General features: G+C 31.3%; 3 protein-coding genes across 5 annotated transcripts; 1 reads left to right on the plus strand and 2 right to left on the minus strand.

The window, feature by feature from the left end:
- Positions 1 to 102: 102 nt before the first annotated feature.
- Bm9966 (Uncharacterized protein) lies at positions 103 to 2,561 on the minus strand (the record flags this gene model as incomplete). The annotated part of the gene is made up of 10 exons (XM_001901825.1): positions 103 to 240; positions 334 to 467; positions 635 to 768; positions 851 to 948; positions 1,030 to 1,158; positions 1,276 to 1,393; positions 1,491 to 1,711; positions 1,793 to 2,020; positions 2,132 to 2,308; positions 2,433 to 2,561. 10 exons carry the CDS (start codon positions 2,559 to 2,561, stop codon positions 103 to 105), a joined length of 1,506 nt encoding a protein of 501 aa, XP_001901860.1.
- A 1,383-nt stretch (positions 2,562 to 3,944) lies between these two features.
- Positions 3,945 to 4,581, plus strand: Bm9965 (Uncharacterized protein; the record flags this gene model as incomplete). Its single annotated transcript, XM_043081856.1, has 3 exons — positions 3,945 to 3,993; positions 4,093 to 4,254; positions 4,502 to 4,581. 3 exons carry the CDS (start codon positions 3,945 to 3,947, stop codon positions 4,579 to 4,581), a joined length of 291 nt encoding a protein of 96 aa, XP_042937790.1.
- Positions 4,582 to 5,573: 992 nt separating this feature from the next.
- Bma-dmsr-7 (Uncharacterized protein) lies at positions 5,574 to 9,162 on the minus strand (the record flags this gene model as incomplete). Of its 3 annotated transcripts, XM_043081857.1 has the most annotated exons (9): positions 5,574 to 5,685; positions 6,098 to 6,145; positions 6,285 to 6,503; positions 6,822 to 6,931; positions 7,138 to 7,212; positions 7,525 to 7,705; positions 8,018 to 8,161; positions 8,695 to 8,907; positions 9,077 to 9,162. In XM_043081857.1, the coding sequence occupies 9 exons, from the start codon at positions 9,160 to 9,162 to the stop codon at positions 5,574 to 5,576; spliced, it is 1,188 nt and encodes a 395-aa protein (XP_042937791.1). The 3 variants fall into 3 exon arrangements, with proteins under 3 accessions (XP_042937791.1, XP_042937792.1, XP_042937793.1); XM_043081858.1 differs by lacking the exons at positions 5,574 to 5,685; positions 6,098 to 6,145; positions 6,285 to 6,503; positions 6,822 to 6,931; positions 7,138 to 7,212 and having other exon boundaries at positions 7,516 to 7,705; XM_043081859.1 differs by lacking the exons at positions 5,574 to 5,685; positions 6,098 to 6,145; positions 6,285 to 6,503; ... (2 more) ...; positions 8,695 to 8,907; positions 9,077 to 9,162 and having other exon boundaries at positions 7,516 to 7,705; positions 8,018 to 8,136.
- Between the last annotated feature and the right edge of the window lie 3,638 nt (positions 9,163 to 12,800).

A 12,800-nucleotide genomic window follows, 5' to 3' on the forward strand; every position in this document is an offset into this window, starting at 1 on the left:
ATTTGTAATATACTAGTCGACAAGTTTTTATACATTTACGAATGTTAAGGTAAAGTGTAACATTTTTAGAAATAATTTATAAAGCACAACAATTTTCTGAAATTAAAAAGTATACAATGTTTCCTTAACTTCAAGAAGAATGAGGTCTGCACACTGCATGCCCATTATGAAGCAGTGGTCCTGATTAGATATTTCATATTTCCAACCACCAAATCGTCCACGTGAATAAATATTATGTGCCTGAACAATAGTAAAAAATAAGAACTTTCCTAAGATTTATGAAGTTCTAAATATGAATATTATGAAAATATTTTTGCTGAAAGAGGGACCTACTTGGAACGCTTCATGACAGCGTTGTAACTCTTCGTCTCTGTTAACAGTTGGAATCGGATATCCATATGGCAGAATACACAACCATTTGTCAACAATTTCGTTACTATCAGCTATTATGCCTTTGAGCTTCAAACCTACAACAATTAACCATATTCATCGATTAACAAAATTAAAAATGAACCTTCATCTACCGAAGAAACAGTTATACAATCTGCAGATGATTAAGAAAAATGTGCTATTGCACCCAAAAAATAAACCTAGCTTATATAATTTAACGAAGAAATAATAAGTACGATCAAACCTTCAACTACTTTAACTATAACTTCTTCTTCAACAAAACTGGCGTCAGCTTCCAATCCGATCTCACATAGAACTGACCAAAATTGATTGCAATCTGGTGTTAAGTTATCGTTGAAATTGGACAAGAAGGTGCATCTAAAATAAAGAACATGAAAAGTATATAACAAATTTATAGAAATTTGACAGGATGAGAGGTAGATTTGGATCCACAACAAACCTATAAAAAATAGTGTCAGGTAATGGAAAATACGCCCACGTTACAAATTGAGTCCATTCGCACTGTGGATATTTCAAACCAAGACCAACAAGGATTACCTAAAAAAAAACAAAGGAATGAAAAATTCACGATTCACATTGTTAATTTTATTAAAAGCAGTGTATTAAAATGCAAAAGACCTTGGAATGTTTTAAGTTGACATCACTAATTACTGCAGAGATCTTCGACAGTTCAGGAATCGGTAAGGTAGACAATACAGCATTATAATCATACGAATGTGTTTCGCGATTTAAATCTTCCGTAATTACCTGCAAAACTAAAAACGATGATAGCCACTGATATAATGGGCGCACATAATTATTATGACTAATTTAAATTATGAGAAACTGAACTTCAGAAGGAAGAAAAAAATCATAGAAAAACACCTTTTTTGCTTTAATATCGATCCCTCGTACTCTTTCTTGAAAATGAAAAATGGACTCTGGATATCGTTCAGCAATTTTTTTCCAAATTTTGCCCACACCTTTGTAGTCTCTCGGATATCTGATAAACAGTGAGAATTCAGTGTAAAAAAAAAAAAAAAAGAACCATCCTGTTAAGAAATTGGATGAGGCATCAAAAGTGAAACCAAACTACTTACCTGAAGCATGCCATAGATGATCTAAGATCACTTTCAAGTTCTTGCCGGCTCCGTCCACAGTGTAATTCAATACTAGACAAATCAATATTTGGTATTCGATTCCATGCCCAAAATGCGTTCATTTCTTCCAGTTCAACTGTCCATACCGAAACAAACACAGTAATTCCACTTTCTTTTCCAATCACAACATTAGCAGCACTTGTATAAACTGTTTCTTGTGACTGACTATAAAATTCATTTCAAAGTTCAAAATCTATTAAACTTATATCAATATGAAGTCACTCATTGAAATCCGAATTCACCTTACGATTGTATGGTCTAATAAAAATATCCAACAATGTATTTCCGAATATATTTGCACTATATTCAGCAAAGTTCGAACAATTGACAGGTAAGCCTTGCAGATCTTTCAATTCATTGATGCATTTTTGCCTAATACTAGGTGGAAAATAGGGAATAGAATGTTGAACAGGATATGGTACGTAGTTGCTGCACGAATTATCGCTTTTAAATAAATGAGCTAAATCGGCCTGCAAATAAATAAGCAATATTTCACCACGGAAATTTGAGGAATTTTTTGCGCGACTTCTCAATTTTTCAAAATTTTAAATATTCAGTAGTTCTTAGTAATGGCAGCTTACCTTAGCAGAACGCCTGACTTTATTCCATTTATTCACAACAGAGTTAATAACTTTTTCGAATTCCGGATACTTTGACACACCCAAAACATGTACACCTAAATCCCACGTAAATCCTTTTTCATCTGTTACTGATCTTGCCAAACCACCAACTTCATCTTCTTTTTCCAGAACGATAATCTCGAATAAAAAATAATAAATAGAAGTTCCAGATGTGAATTACGTGAAATATTATCGAGGAGAAACATCAAAGCTTAACAAATGGATATAATCTGTATGACAAAGAATAAACAAATGATATAACCTGTATGTCCTCCTTCGATATGATTCCTTCCGCTATCAATGAATAAATACGATGCAGCATACCGAATGCAGTAGGTCCAGCACCAATAATTACTAATCGGAAACCTTTATCGACTTTTACGCTGGACATCGACCAAAATCTAAGGTTAATGGGATTTGTTTTTTTGAGTATTATTAGTACACTTAAACCACTGAAAAAAGAAGTATAAAAAACGGGTTTTGGAAACAAAACATTGCTAATATCAAAATAACTGGGATGATAAACAGTGTGTACAATTAATGGTAAATACCAAATTCCTTCGGCGTGACCTCAAATATATCAATCATTCTCATGATGAATTAATTACTTCCTGGTAACAAAATTCTATATCCTTATAGTATTTAAATTTAAGTGTATATACTTCAAAATCCAAAACGGACAGCGAACTGGTGATACATAATTAATTATTAAACAGCAAATTGGGCAAATCAGATTAGATGCAATTATCACTTGTCATTAGGAACAACTTACCAGCGGTAAGTCTCGCAACTTGCATCCCAGCCCGTTTCCTATTCAGTTAGAGACCAGAAGTGGCCTGATTGTTTAATACTTCAGATGGTGAGGTATGTGAGGTTTATCTACTGTTCCGTTATTATCATCCAATACACTACACTACTTGACGATAATGTTATCAGCAAGTTCACTTTACATCTTTTCAAAAGTGAAGGTTTTATTGATGAATCGGCTGTGACATTTTGTGAAATAGTTGTGAGAAGGTGACAAACAGACTTGCAAACAAAGAAACCGGTATCAAATAATTAACGGATACAGAAGTATGATTTGATTGATTAACGGGTTTGACAAGTGGTTTCACGAAAATTAAATGTTCATGAAAATAAGGCCATTCTTTTTGACTGTAACATCAATTATCATTATCATATTAATATCATTGTTACCGTCACACCATCATTATCATTGTCATCGTCATTTATTATTATTACTACTATTGTTATTATTATTACTATTATTATTATTATTATCAGCATTACCATTATCATCGCCATTAGCAGTGTATTACTAACTTTGCTATTGCTATCAATATTGTCATCGTTATCATCATTATCAGAAATATCGTTATTATGGAAACGAACATTCTGCATATTTTCTAAGAATATAGCCTCATTATGACATGTTTGGGCATAGTATCAGTAAAAAAAGTAAAATTCATTGCTTCAATAACTGCAAAGTAAGAGAAGTAGCGTGGGGACATAAGAATAGAGAGAGAAAGAGAAGACGAAGTCGACAAAATGTCACCGATCTTTTGTTTTGTTCCAGTATTTGACATTCACGGAAATTTTCCAGGAAGAAGAGGAAAGATGACCTCTCTACTTATCCTCATCAATGTGTACCACTTTCCATCTGTATTCGTCAGGAACAACTATTTAATGGTAAAAAATTGTTAGTTTGCGGAGTTGATTCTTCAACGAGTAGTATCCATCCACCAGTGCAGCATCGTGCTCTACAATTACCCCAATGTTTTATCATTGTTTAGGATTGTTATTTGTGCTGTCCATTAGTGCAAGTAAGTCCTACCAATTTCAGTGTTGCCATAATCTTTAATAAGTATAGACTGAGCTTTCATTAAATCCTTTTTCTGCCAAGTTTATGCTTTGTTTTCTAGTACCACTACCCGAAGAACTGGATTATGGTGGGGAAATTCCGAACTGTCGCGACGGTGGAAAACCTCTACTAGCCGCAGATATTGGAATTCATACATGTGAAAAAAATTGTCCCGAAGGATTCCGATGTGAATACAAAACAGCGAATGATACTACGAGGAAAGGTGTAATGAATATTACTTATACTAAAACCTACTGAAACACATTCACCAATCTGTTAGAACACCTGGCTTACTACATTTTTCGTTGTAGCAGAAAAATGGCTTAATATGTTTTTTTTTTTTTTTTTGTAAAATCACCTCTAAAAAGAGACTTAGGTTTTAAGCAGTTAACCATTAATTTTGTTTGTTTGGAAACAGATTCATTTAACACTTAGTCTTACTGAATAGGTCACAGTGGCTTAATTTACAGGTATATGTTGTCCAAACTTGAAAGAGTTGGAAAAAATTTACAATGAGGATGAGAAACTGGATAGAACTATCAAGAACTGATAGTTTATGTGTACAAGACAGTACCTGATATTTCTTTGTTTGGAAACAGATTACGGCAGACCGCCTGCTAAACAAATTCATTTTAAGAACAAAGATTTCTGTCGATGATCTTGTTATGTATGTAAAGGATTGTGGCTTTAATTTGCGACTCAATTGTTACTTTCGCAGTGATAATTTTATGATCAATAAAGTCTCTGATACAATAATCATTCCAGTAGAAGTCTTCATAGAAATCACCCTTAGTGTTGCTACTGAATTTTTTTTTTTTTTTGTTTTTTGTTAACATGACACTTTGTTTCTACACGACGATACCGCTTGATAGACAAATTTATTTTGACTGGCAATTCGCTTCTTGATGTAGATAATTGTAAACACTCTGTGAAATAATTTAGATTAAGATTACGTCTTGTTAACGAAAATAGCATTTGGCGCTTTTAACATACACTTTGCTATTATGTTACTAAAAGACAATCGCGCATCCAGGATGTCTATGTCTGGATTGATCCTCAATCTTTCATCTTTCTAATGTGTGGTCGCCATCATTTAAAGGTTGGTCAGATAGCAGCTTAGTTGCATGGCCTGCAAAACCAAACTGATTAAAAGACATATCAAACTGAGCTGTGGTAGAAGTCGAGTTGCTAAGACAATTTCTAAATTTATTGTACAATCGAGGGCCACATTTTATAATAAATAATGTATACTTTATTGTGTAGTTACCTGCCTTTTCATAAAAATCCGTTTAAAGTTAGTAGTCTGAATTTGCCCTCTTGAATTATTTGCAGGCTGTCTATGTAAAGTTTTAGGAATGTAGATTAGCAGTCTAGTTGCTTTTCCAGAAAAGAATTTACGTAAGTCATTAGTTTCACTAATCGCAAATTTTTTTCTATAAAAATAAACTCCAATTACCGTATTATTCCAAGTTTTTGTATTTTAGAATTCTCAAAACAACTCGAAATTGCTACCTGTAGGCGTATTTAACCGAGTTGTTTACTTCAGGATTCTGGTTTCACAGTTATTGTTGCAAGGGATGGTTTGTTTATTTGCTTCTGTGTGGAATGCATTTCTGATGAAAGCATTTCTGATGTTTTCTTTCTGGTGAACTCTCTAAAATTTTGGCATTTTTTTTAATAATTTTAACTCTAAATTTAAAAAATGCATATGAAAAATCGTTCTTTAATTTTCGGACTTCTTTTAAAAAAAATGGAAAGAGTGGAGATCCAAATAATAGCTCATTATTTTATTCATTTTTTTGAATTTCGAGTTTTGTAATAATTTCTATGGAAATGTTGATTAACCATCCAGTGGCTCTCCAGAAAAAAATTTACGTAAGTCTGGACATTGTTTTGACTAATTCCAAATTTTTATCTGTAAGAAATAATAAATTTCTATTTTACTAAGTTTTAAACTCCAAACACTAGCCATTTGAAACATACCTGTTGTTTACTCGATATTTCTGTAAAAATAAACTTATAAATACAATTTTAAGAAAATAAGTATGAAAGGGAATGTAACAAACCTGAAAAAATGCTTAGGTAGCACGACTGTCCAGAATGTATCTCTGTATCTGAAGCAGTTGGAAGTATTTGAAAGACAAGTAACAATCACACAATTTATAGGAGATATCATGTTGAATGATTAAGAAATGACAGATTTTTATTTTCAACTGATTCATAAAAAAATATTTTTATGAATATGTTACCAACCTGGAAGACATTAAGCAATAAAGGACGAAGGTAATGGATGAATTGAGCAGTGAGAGAAGGTCGAGGATATCACCGAGATTAAAGTAAATATATATGTGCACATGAGTGGTATAAATAGCATTCATGATGGCGATGATACCTTGCGGCATCTCGGCAATTAGAAATACCAACACTATGGCAAGTAATAGAGCTGACGTCCGATCTGACTTAGTGACACCTCTGAAATTCATCTCATTTTTATTCGAAATTTATAATAAAGTTTTTCTGATTTACTAGTCGTAAGTTGCATTTCTCCAAAACTGATAAATGGTGTAAATAATACTTTTAAATTAAAGTTTTTGATTTTTATATTTCTCAGTTCTAATATATCAGATTATTAAAGAGCTTACCTTTCCAGATAAGCAAATTTGTTACAATAAGCAGTGCTGCCTTTCAAAAAACTCAAACTTATCACTAAATAAACATCAGCACTTAACACAGTAATATACCACTCTTCTGTTATTTCAAGATATCGTTTGAGAAAGTTAATAAAAAAACCTTATTTTTGTTGAGTTATATTTCAATATTAGTTTACGCTTTCTAGTTGTTTGATGTAATGTCAATATAAGACTTGATGAAAAATAAAGTAGCAATATGCATGGTACAACCTGTAAAAAACAATAGAATTGTCGGGTTCGATAAAATAAAGTTATTAAGGATGCAAAAAATATTTCTTATGTTTGATCTTAAGTCAACTTAATTTACTTCAACTTACAGACTTTTTGGTCATATACATAATTTTTGCTAGCTAGCGTGTAAATAACAAAAAGTAGTTACCAATTATAAAAACTTTCAAGAAATGAAGTACAAATACCTTGAAAATGATTCCCGACATCCATAAATTCCATTTAAAAAAACGACATCCATTTGCCATTGCAGACGGTGACATCTGTAGAAACAGTAATTAGTGAAATTACAGACACAAAATGTTTTGGGAATAATACTTTATCGATGAACTATTCGTAGTAACAGTGATTCCATAATATGGAATTTAATTATAAATTTCAATGATTAAATGACAAATACGGTAAATAGTAAGATCAACAATGATTGCGCAGCAATAAATTAAAGTTTTTACACCAACAATTGTTGCGATCAGTAGAATTGACTTCTCATATCTATTCACATATCTAATAGTTGCAAATATTGAAGAAGTTATCCCAACAGTTAATAAACCTCTGGATTTAATAAATCAGCTTACATGAAAGGTGTAATACTTAGCAGTGTAATTAGGTGGAAAGCTATGAGAACAATGCGGTGCAGGATGCCAATCACCAACTTCAACCACATCATACATTAGAAATGTCGGTATGCAGAGTATGAACACACAGAAGTATATTAAAGTGCAAACTCTCCAGGCCATCTGTGGCTTTTGCCAGTTGCTGTAAATATATAAGTTTCATTAAAATATGATAATATTGCATCTCTGTGATGAAATTACAAAATGAGAATAACAATCGCTGAAGCTGCAATTATTGAAGCTACCAAGTGGTATTCTTTACAAATAATTTGAAGTGAATTCTAACAACAACAAAGTGGTTTTAATTAGCTTGCGAATTCAATTTTACTACGCATCTAATAGCTTTATACTATATCAATAAATGACAGAACTTATTTTTCTTACTGCTAAAAAAAACGATACATGATGATTTTAATGGCCAGGAATATAAAAGATAGGTTTCAAGAGTAATTACCTATTGAGGATAGCATTTCTCAAAGTCATCTGACGGATAAAAGCCATTGCAACAATTAACCAGAGAGAAGTTGTATGCAAAGTGATGCTCAGTACCATATGACATAATAAATACCGCATCCATAAATAGGAATAAATAAGCACACTGCAATAAGTCGTTTATATTTGCATAATGTTCATTAAATTAATATTTGATCTGTTCAAAAGATGAATTTTAAAGGAATCAGTCATTCATTGATAGAAAAAAATGACTCTCGAGGGAATAACTCATATTTGAAAAAGAATTCAAAATGGTGACTGTTGTCAAGCAATTTTTATATGATTTGCATTGCATTGGTGACATACGAATTTTCAGTTGTCTGACATTCAAGAATTTTTATAGCTGAGTGTGACAGAAAACGAAGATGTTGTATAGACTCTTACATACAATGATGTGCAAATGTGGAAATTTCAACTTCAAATTTTTGTCATCTCAAATGTTCTTTAGTCACATTATAAATCAAAATGATTAATGAACATATCTTGAAAAGAAATGTTCTAACTTTCAGCAGTTGCTGATACAAGTACAAGCATTTAAAAACACTGATAATAGATGAAGAGTGATATTACCAAACTGCATGTGAAATTGTAAAATGCGAATAACAATCACTGAAGCTACACTGAATCATTGAAACTAACCAAGTAGTATCTTTGAAAAGTACAAAATGGCAAATGTATATGAAATACGATCCCATGGTACCCATATCGCAAATAGCAACCATTGTTAGTACACAGTTTACCGCCGAGCACCTCATATTTGGCCTAGTTAGTACCAATATATGTATCAAGTTGGTTCCAATGCTGAATGTGCATATTACTATGCAGATGAAACCATGCACCGGAGAATAGGTCCTGCAATCAGGCAAATGTACTTTCCAGTAATCAGTTGAACTCTTCAAAGTAAAAGTTAAATGATAAGTACTAGAAGGCAATTCCTATTACATCTGATTTCACTCATCATTTCTAATTTGTGGTTTTGGCCTTCCAACACTTGGCTTTAGTTGATATGATATATACTGACCTTTGAAAAGCTTCCAAAGCGGCCAAAAATAACCGTGTTGCATTGTCAGACAAATCAAATAAAGGAGTGTCATTTACACACAACATCCTCTGACATCATAGTATTCTTTCGTCTAAAAATATTAACTTAAACGTAAAATAAAACTACATGCGTGCGTGGGTAGTGACGTACGAAAAACAACTGTCCATAAGCATAGAACTTCTCGAAAGAAATGGGCGTATTTTTGAACAAATGACTAATATATACTTCAATATACAGAAGTATATATTTTTCCAAAAGTCTAATTCTTTGGCTTTCCATTTTCCTTAATTTTCAGTTCAATAAATTAAGTCCTATCGAATAGTTACAGTTTATCAGATCAGATGATGATTGTAAATTTCATATTTAAAGTGACGATTTTGTTGTTATAGTACTACTGAACATTATAATGTTAAAAAAACATTGAAAAATGAATAAATTTTTAAAAAAGGAATTGATTCAATAAGTTCAAAAAGGGCGAAAGAATGCTAGGAAGGGCTATCTATCCATAAATATATAATTTTACATTAGTCTTTACAGTAACGAACTTTGGATAAAGACTTAATTTTAAAAAAGATGAGTATACTGAACATGCAATCGATGCAAAAGTTTCATAGCGATTTGCAAGAGCAGAATTAATTAGTAACAAAATTAAAGAAGTTCAAACTAGCTTTATCATTGCTAAACCGGACAATGAAATTTATCAGTGTGACAAGTTTTAGCCGATTTGTGGAAATAAGTACAATTGCAAAAAACAAAAAAACAAAAACAAAAACTGGAAGCAAAGAATAAAGAGTAAAAATAGTTAATGATTCATATGCATCAATTTGAATAAAAATAAAATGCTATTATGATAGACATTTGGGGAATGCAAAAAATGATGAACATCAAAAAAGTCCTGTCTTTTCGATTGAAAGAAATTAAACAAATTTTGAAGTTGATTAAATGAAAACTAGAGACAAATCTTCAAATGATTCGACGGTTAAATCAGAGCATATCATGTCAACAAAAATAGGTATTATATAAAATTATTCTATAAAAATAGGCTTTTGAGTTAGATCTTAACTATTCAGAATATTCTTCCCAAAATAGTTGCAATGTGATAGAAAAGTACGGTCAAAAGAAAAACTTCTAATTTGACAGAAATTGAGAATGGATGACAGCTTTTTTCAAAAACAACACCGGTTTAAAACAATTGTGCTAGCAATACTTCAACTGCAATTTTCAACAGGATAGAGAAATAGAAAGAGGAAGGGAGAGAGAGCATCGGAACTTTGTGGGGAACTGAAATTCAAACATGTAAGGAAAAGTTTCAGGTCACTGATTGCTGGAGAGATTTACCAATTAGACTGAATTTCAAAATATATGTGGCTTTTAGGAGGCAAAATGGTTTCCTTATAAAGGTGTTAGATAGAGTTTAATTTTATGAAACTCTGCATTCTGATGAAATCTTTTATTACAGAACTATTTAGGAAAGAAGTCTTGCTCTCAGAATTTATGTTATGATATTTCATTGACATTTACATTATTTATCAGACAAATATTTGAACACGAATTTTAAGTGAGTGATTTTTTTTTTTTCTAATGGGTCAACAGAAACAGGCACTCAAAGAACATTTATTGGTAGAAAAACTGCCTGCTAACAGCTGATGTCAAAAAAATCAAAAAAAGGGAAAGTTCCTGAAACTTTTTATACAAATTGAAGTTTAAATACATTGACTAATGTTTAAACTTTATTTTAGGAGCAATAAATGCCTTCTGTTTGGTTGTTTACAGAACATAGAAATTCATAGCAGCCTGTGATATTTCATGTTACTAATTTGTTTGGGGAAAATAAGTAATGAAAAGCAAATTTTATATGAATATGAGTTAATATTAGAAGAGCAAAAGATGAGATGACTCACATTTACGGCTTTGAAGATAAAGTCTGATATTAGCCGAAAGTAGCAACCAAAGTAGCGAGAGCAAATAATAAGTGAAAGATCGATTTGCTGATTTTTAGGTTTCTAAAATGACAATACCATTAAAATCTTTAGTCAGCAATTTCTAAAGTAGCGGAAATCTTCTTGCACGGATAATCCAGAAATTAAAAAAAAAAAATTAATTTTCCGCATCTGTCTTTTTCATATCTGTGAGTCTGTGAGCTGAGAAAAGAAATTAAGGTAGCAAATGTAACTACGATAAATACCAAATACAACAAATCATGAGAACAGTGAAAATGTCTGTACATTAATAAACACTAATAATATTGTATGTATACTGAGTGATTTTTATAATTGTTACTTTCTTTAGGTTATTTATAGAATTAGCTAGGGAATAAAATAAATTTCAGATCCACTTACTCATTTCCCGAAAAACGATTTTCTTCTTCTTGAGAAGAAAAAGAAATTTGGAAGAACTTTGAAAACTTCTGCACATTATCATTTTACGTCTTTTGATCATCGGTCAAATTCAAGTTTTATACAACTACTCCCAATATTAATTAACCTTTATTAATGTTCTTTTAGCATATTCTCGAAGTTGATATAAAATGAGGAAGAAATAAATAGGACATTAAAAACAATCAAATATCCAACCGGTTAGCTATATGGTGCAGTTTAAATTCTAAAATATTTGACATAGTTTGATCCTCTGATATTTTTATGACAAAATTTGTGACCACTTTTGAACACTTTTTCTATTTATGAGGCATAGAAAACATATGCGTGAAATAAGCCTAATTTTACTTTATTCCTTCTCTTTGCTATTCATTCTCTGGTTTTTAAGAGCCACATAGGCTAAATATATCATCATAAGCCATCATAAAGGCAGTGATAAATCAATTACCAGCACTAGCACATGTGTCCCATTCATACAGTGCCTATCCAACCATTACCTTTTGCCTTTTTCAACCTAACTTTTCAACTTTCTGTTTCAGTGATTAGTTGATAAACAAATATTTAAAGCCATGTTTCATCGTTGAAGATAAACGAAGTATTTTGTAATAGATCGCAAATGACAAGTGAAACAGAGACTAATTAATTTGCTGGAGTATCTGTGAAAATATTAAATAGGAAGTGAAAACTCCACTTTCCTTAGTTTTCATGAGAATAAACAATCACCAGTGATGACTTTTTCATTAAATACTTTGTAGTAACATTAAAATCCGTGTGAAGATGAAAATTGTTAATGTAAAAGAAAATTTAAAGTTTAAAATATTATTTTGTGCGAAATATCACATCTAACTGATTCTAAAATAATTTCATTTCTATCAAAATCTTGTGCAAAATGTTCGATGATGATGAGAATATTGATATTATTGTATTCAGCTGAACAAAGATAAGGAGAATTTCAACTGATTAGGATTCAAATCGTACACTTTTGCTAGAAATAAGTTTGCTGAAAGTTGTAAATAAGGTTGAAAAGGGAATGAAATTATAATAATCAATGAGCAAACTTTGTTAATAAAAGTCAGATTTTGAATATGCCAAAAAATTTAAGCATTGTCGTGAATTGAATGCAATAATTGGTACGGTCGTCATAAAATTAACTTACATTTAACTTTAGGGATTGCTGAAGTAAAGAAAAAAGTGAAAAATTGCGATGTGAAAGTAAAAAATCATACCAAAGATATTGATTGCAAACTTTTTAATCTTCACTAATGATAATTTCGTGCTTTAAAATTGGAATTAATTAGCTTCATTTATAATTTCCTACTTACCTTTAG

This window comes from Brugia malayi (genome assembly GCF_000002995.4).
Source record: "Brugia malayi strain FR3 genome assembly, contig: Bm_v4_Chr4_scaffold_001, whole genome shotgun sequence".
Taxonomy (NCBI): Eukaryota; Metazoa; Nematoda; class Chromadorea; order Rhabditida; family Onchocercidae; genus Brugia; species Brugia malayi.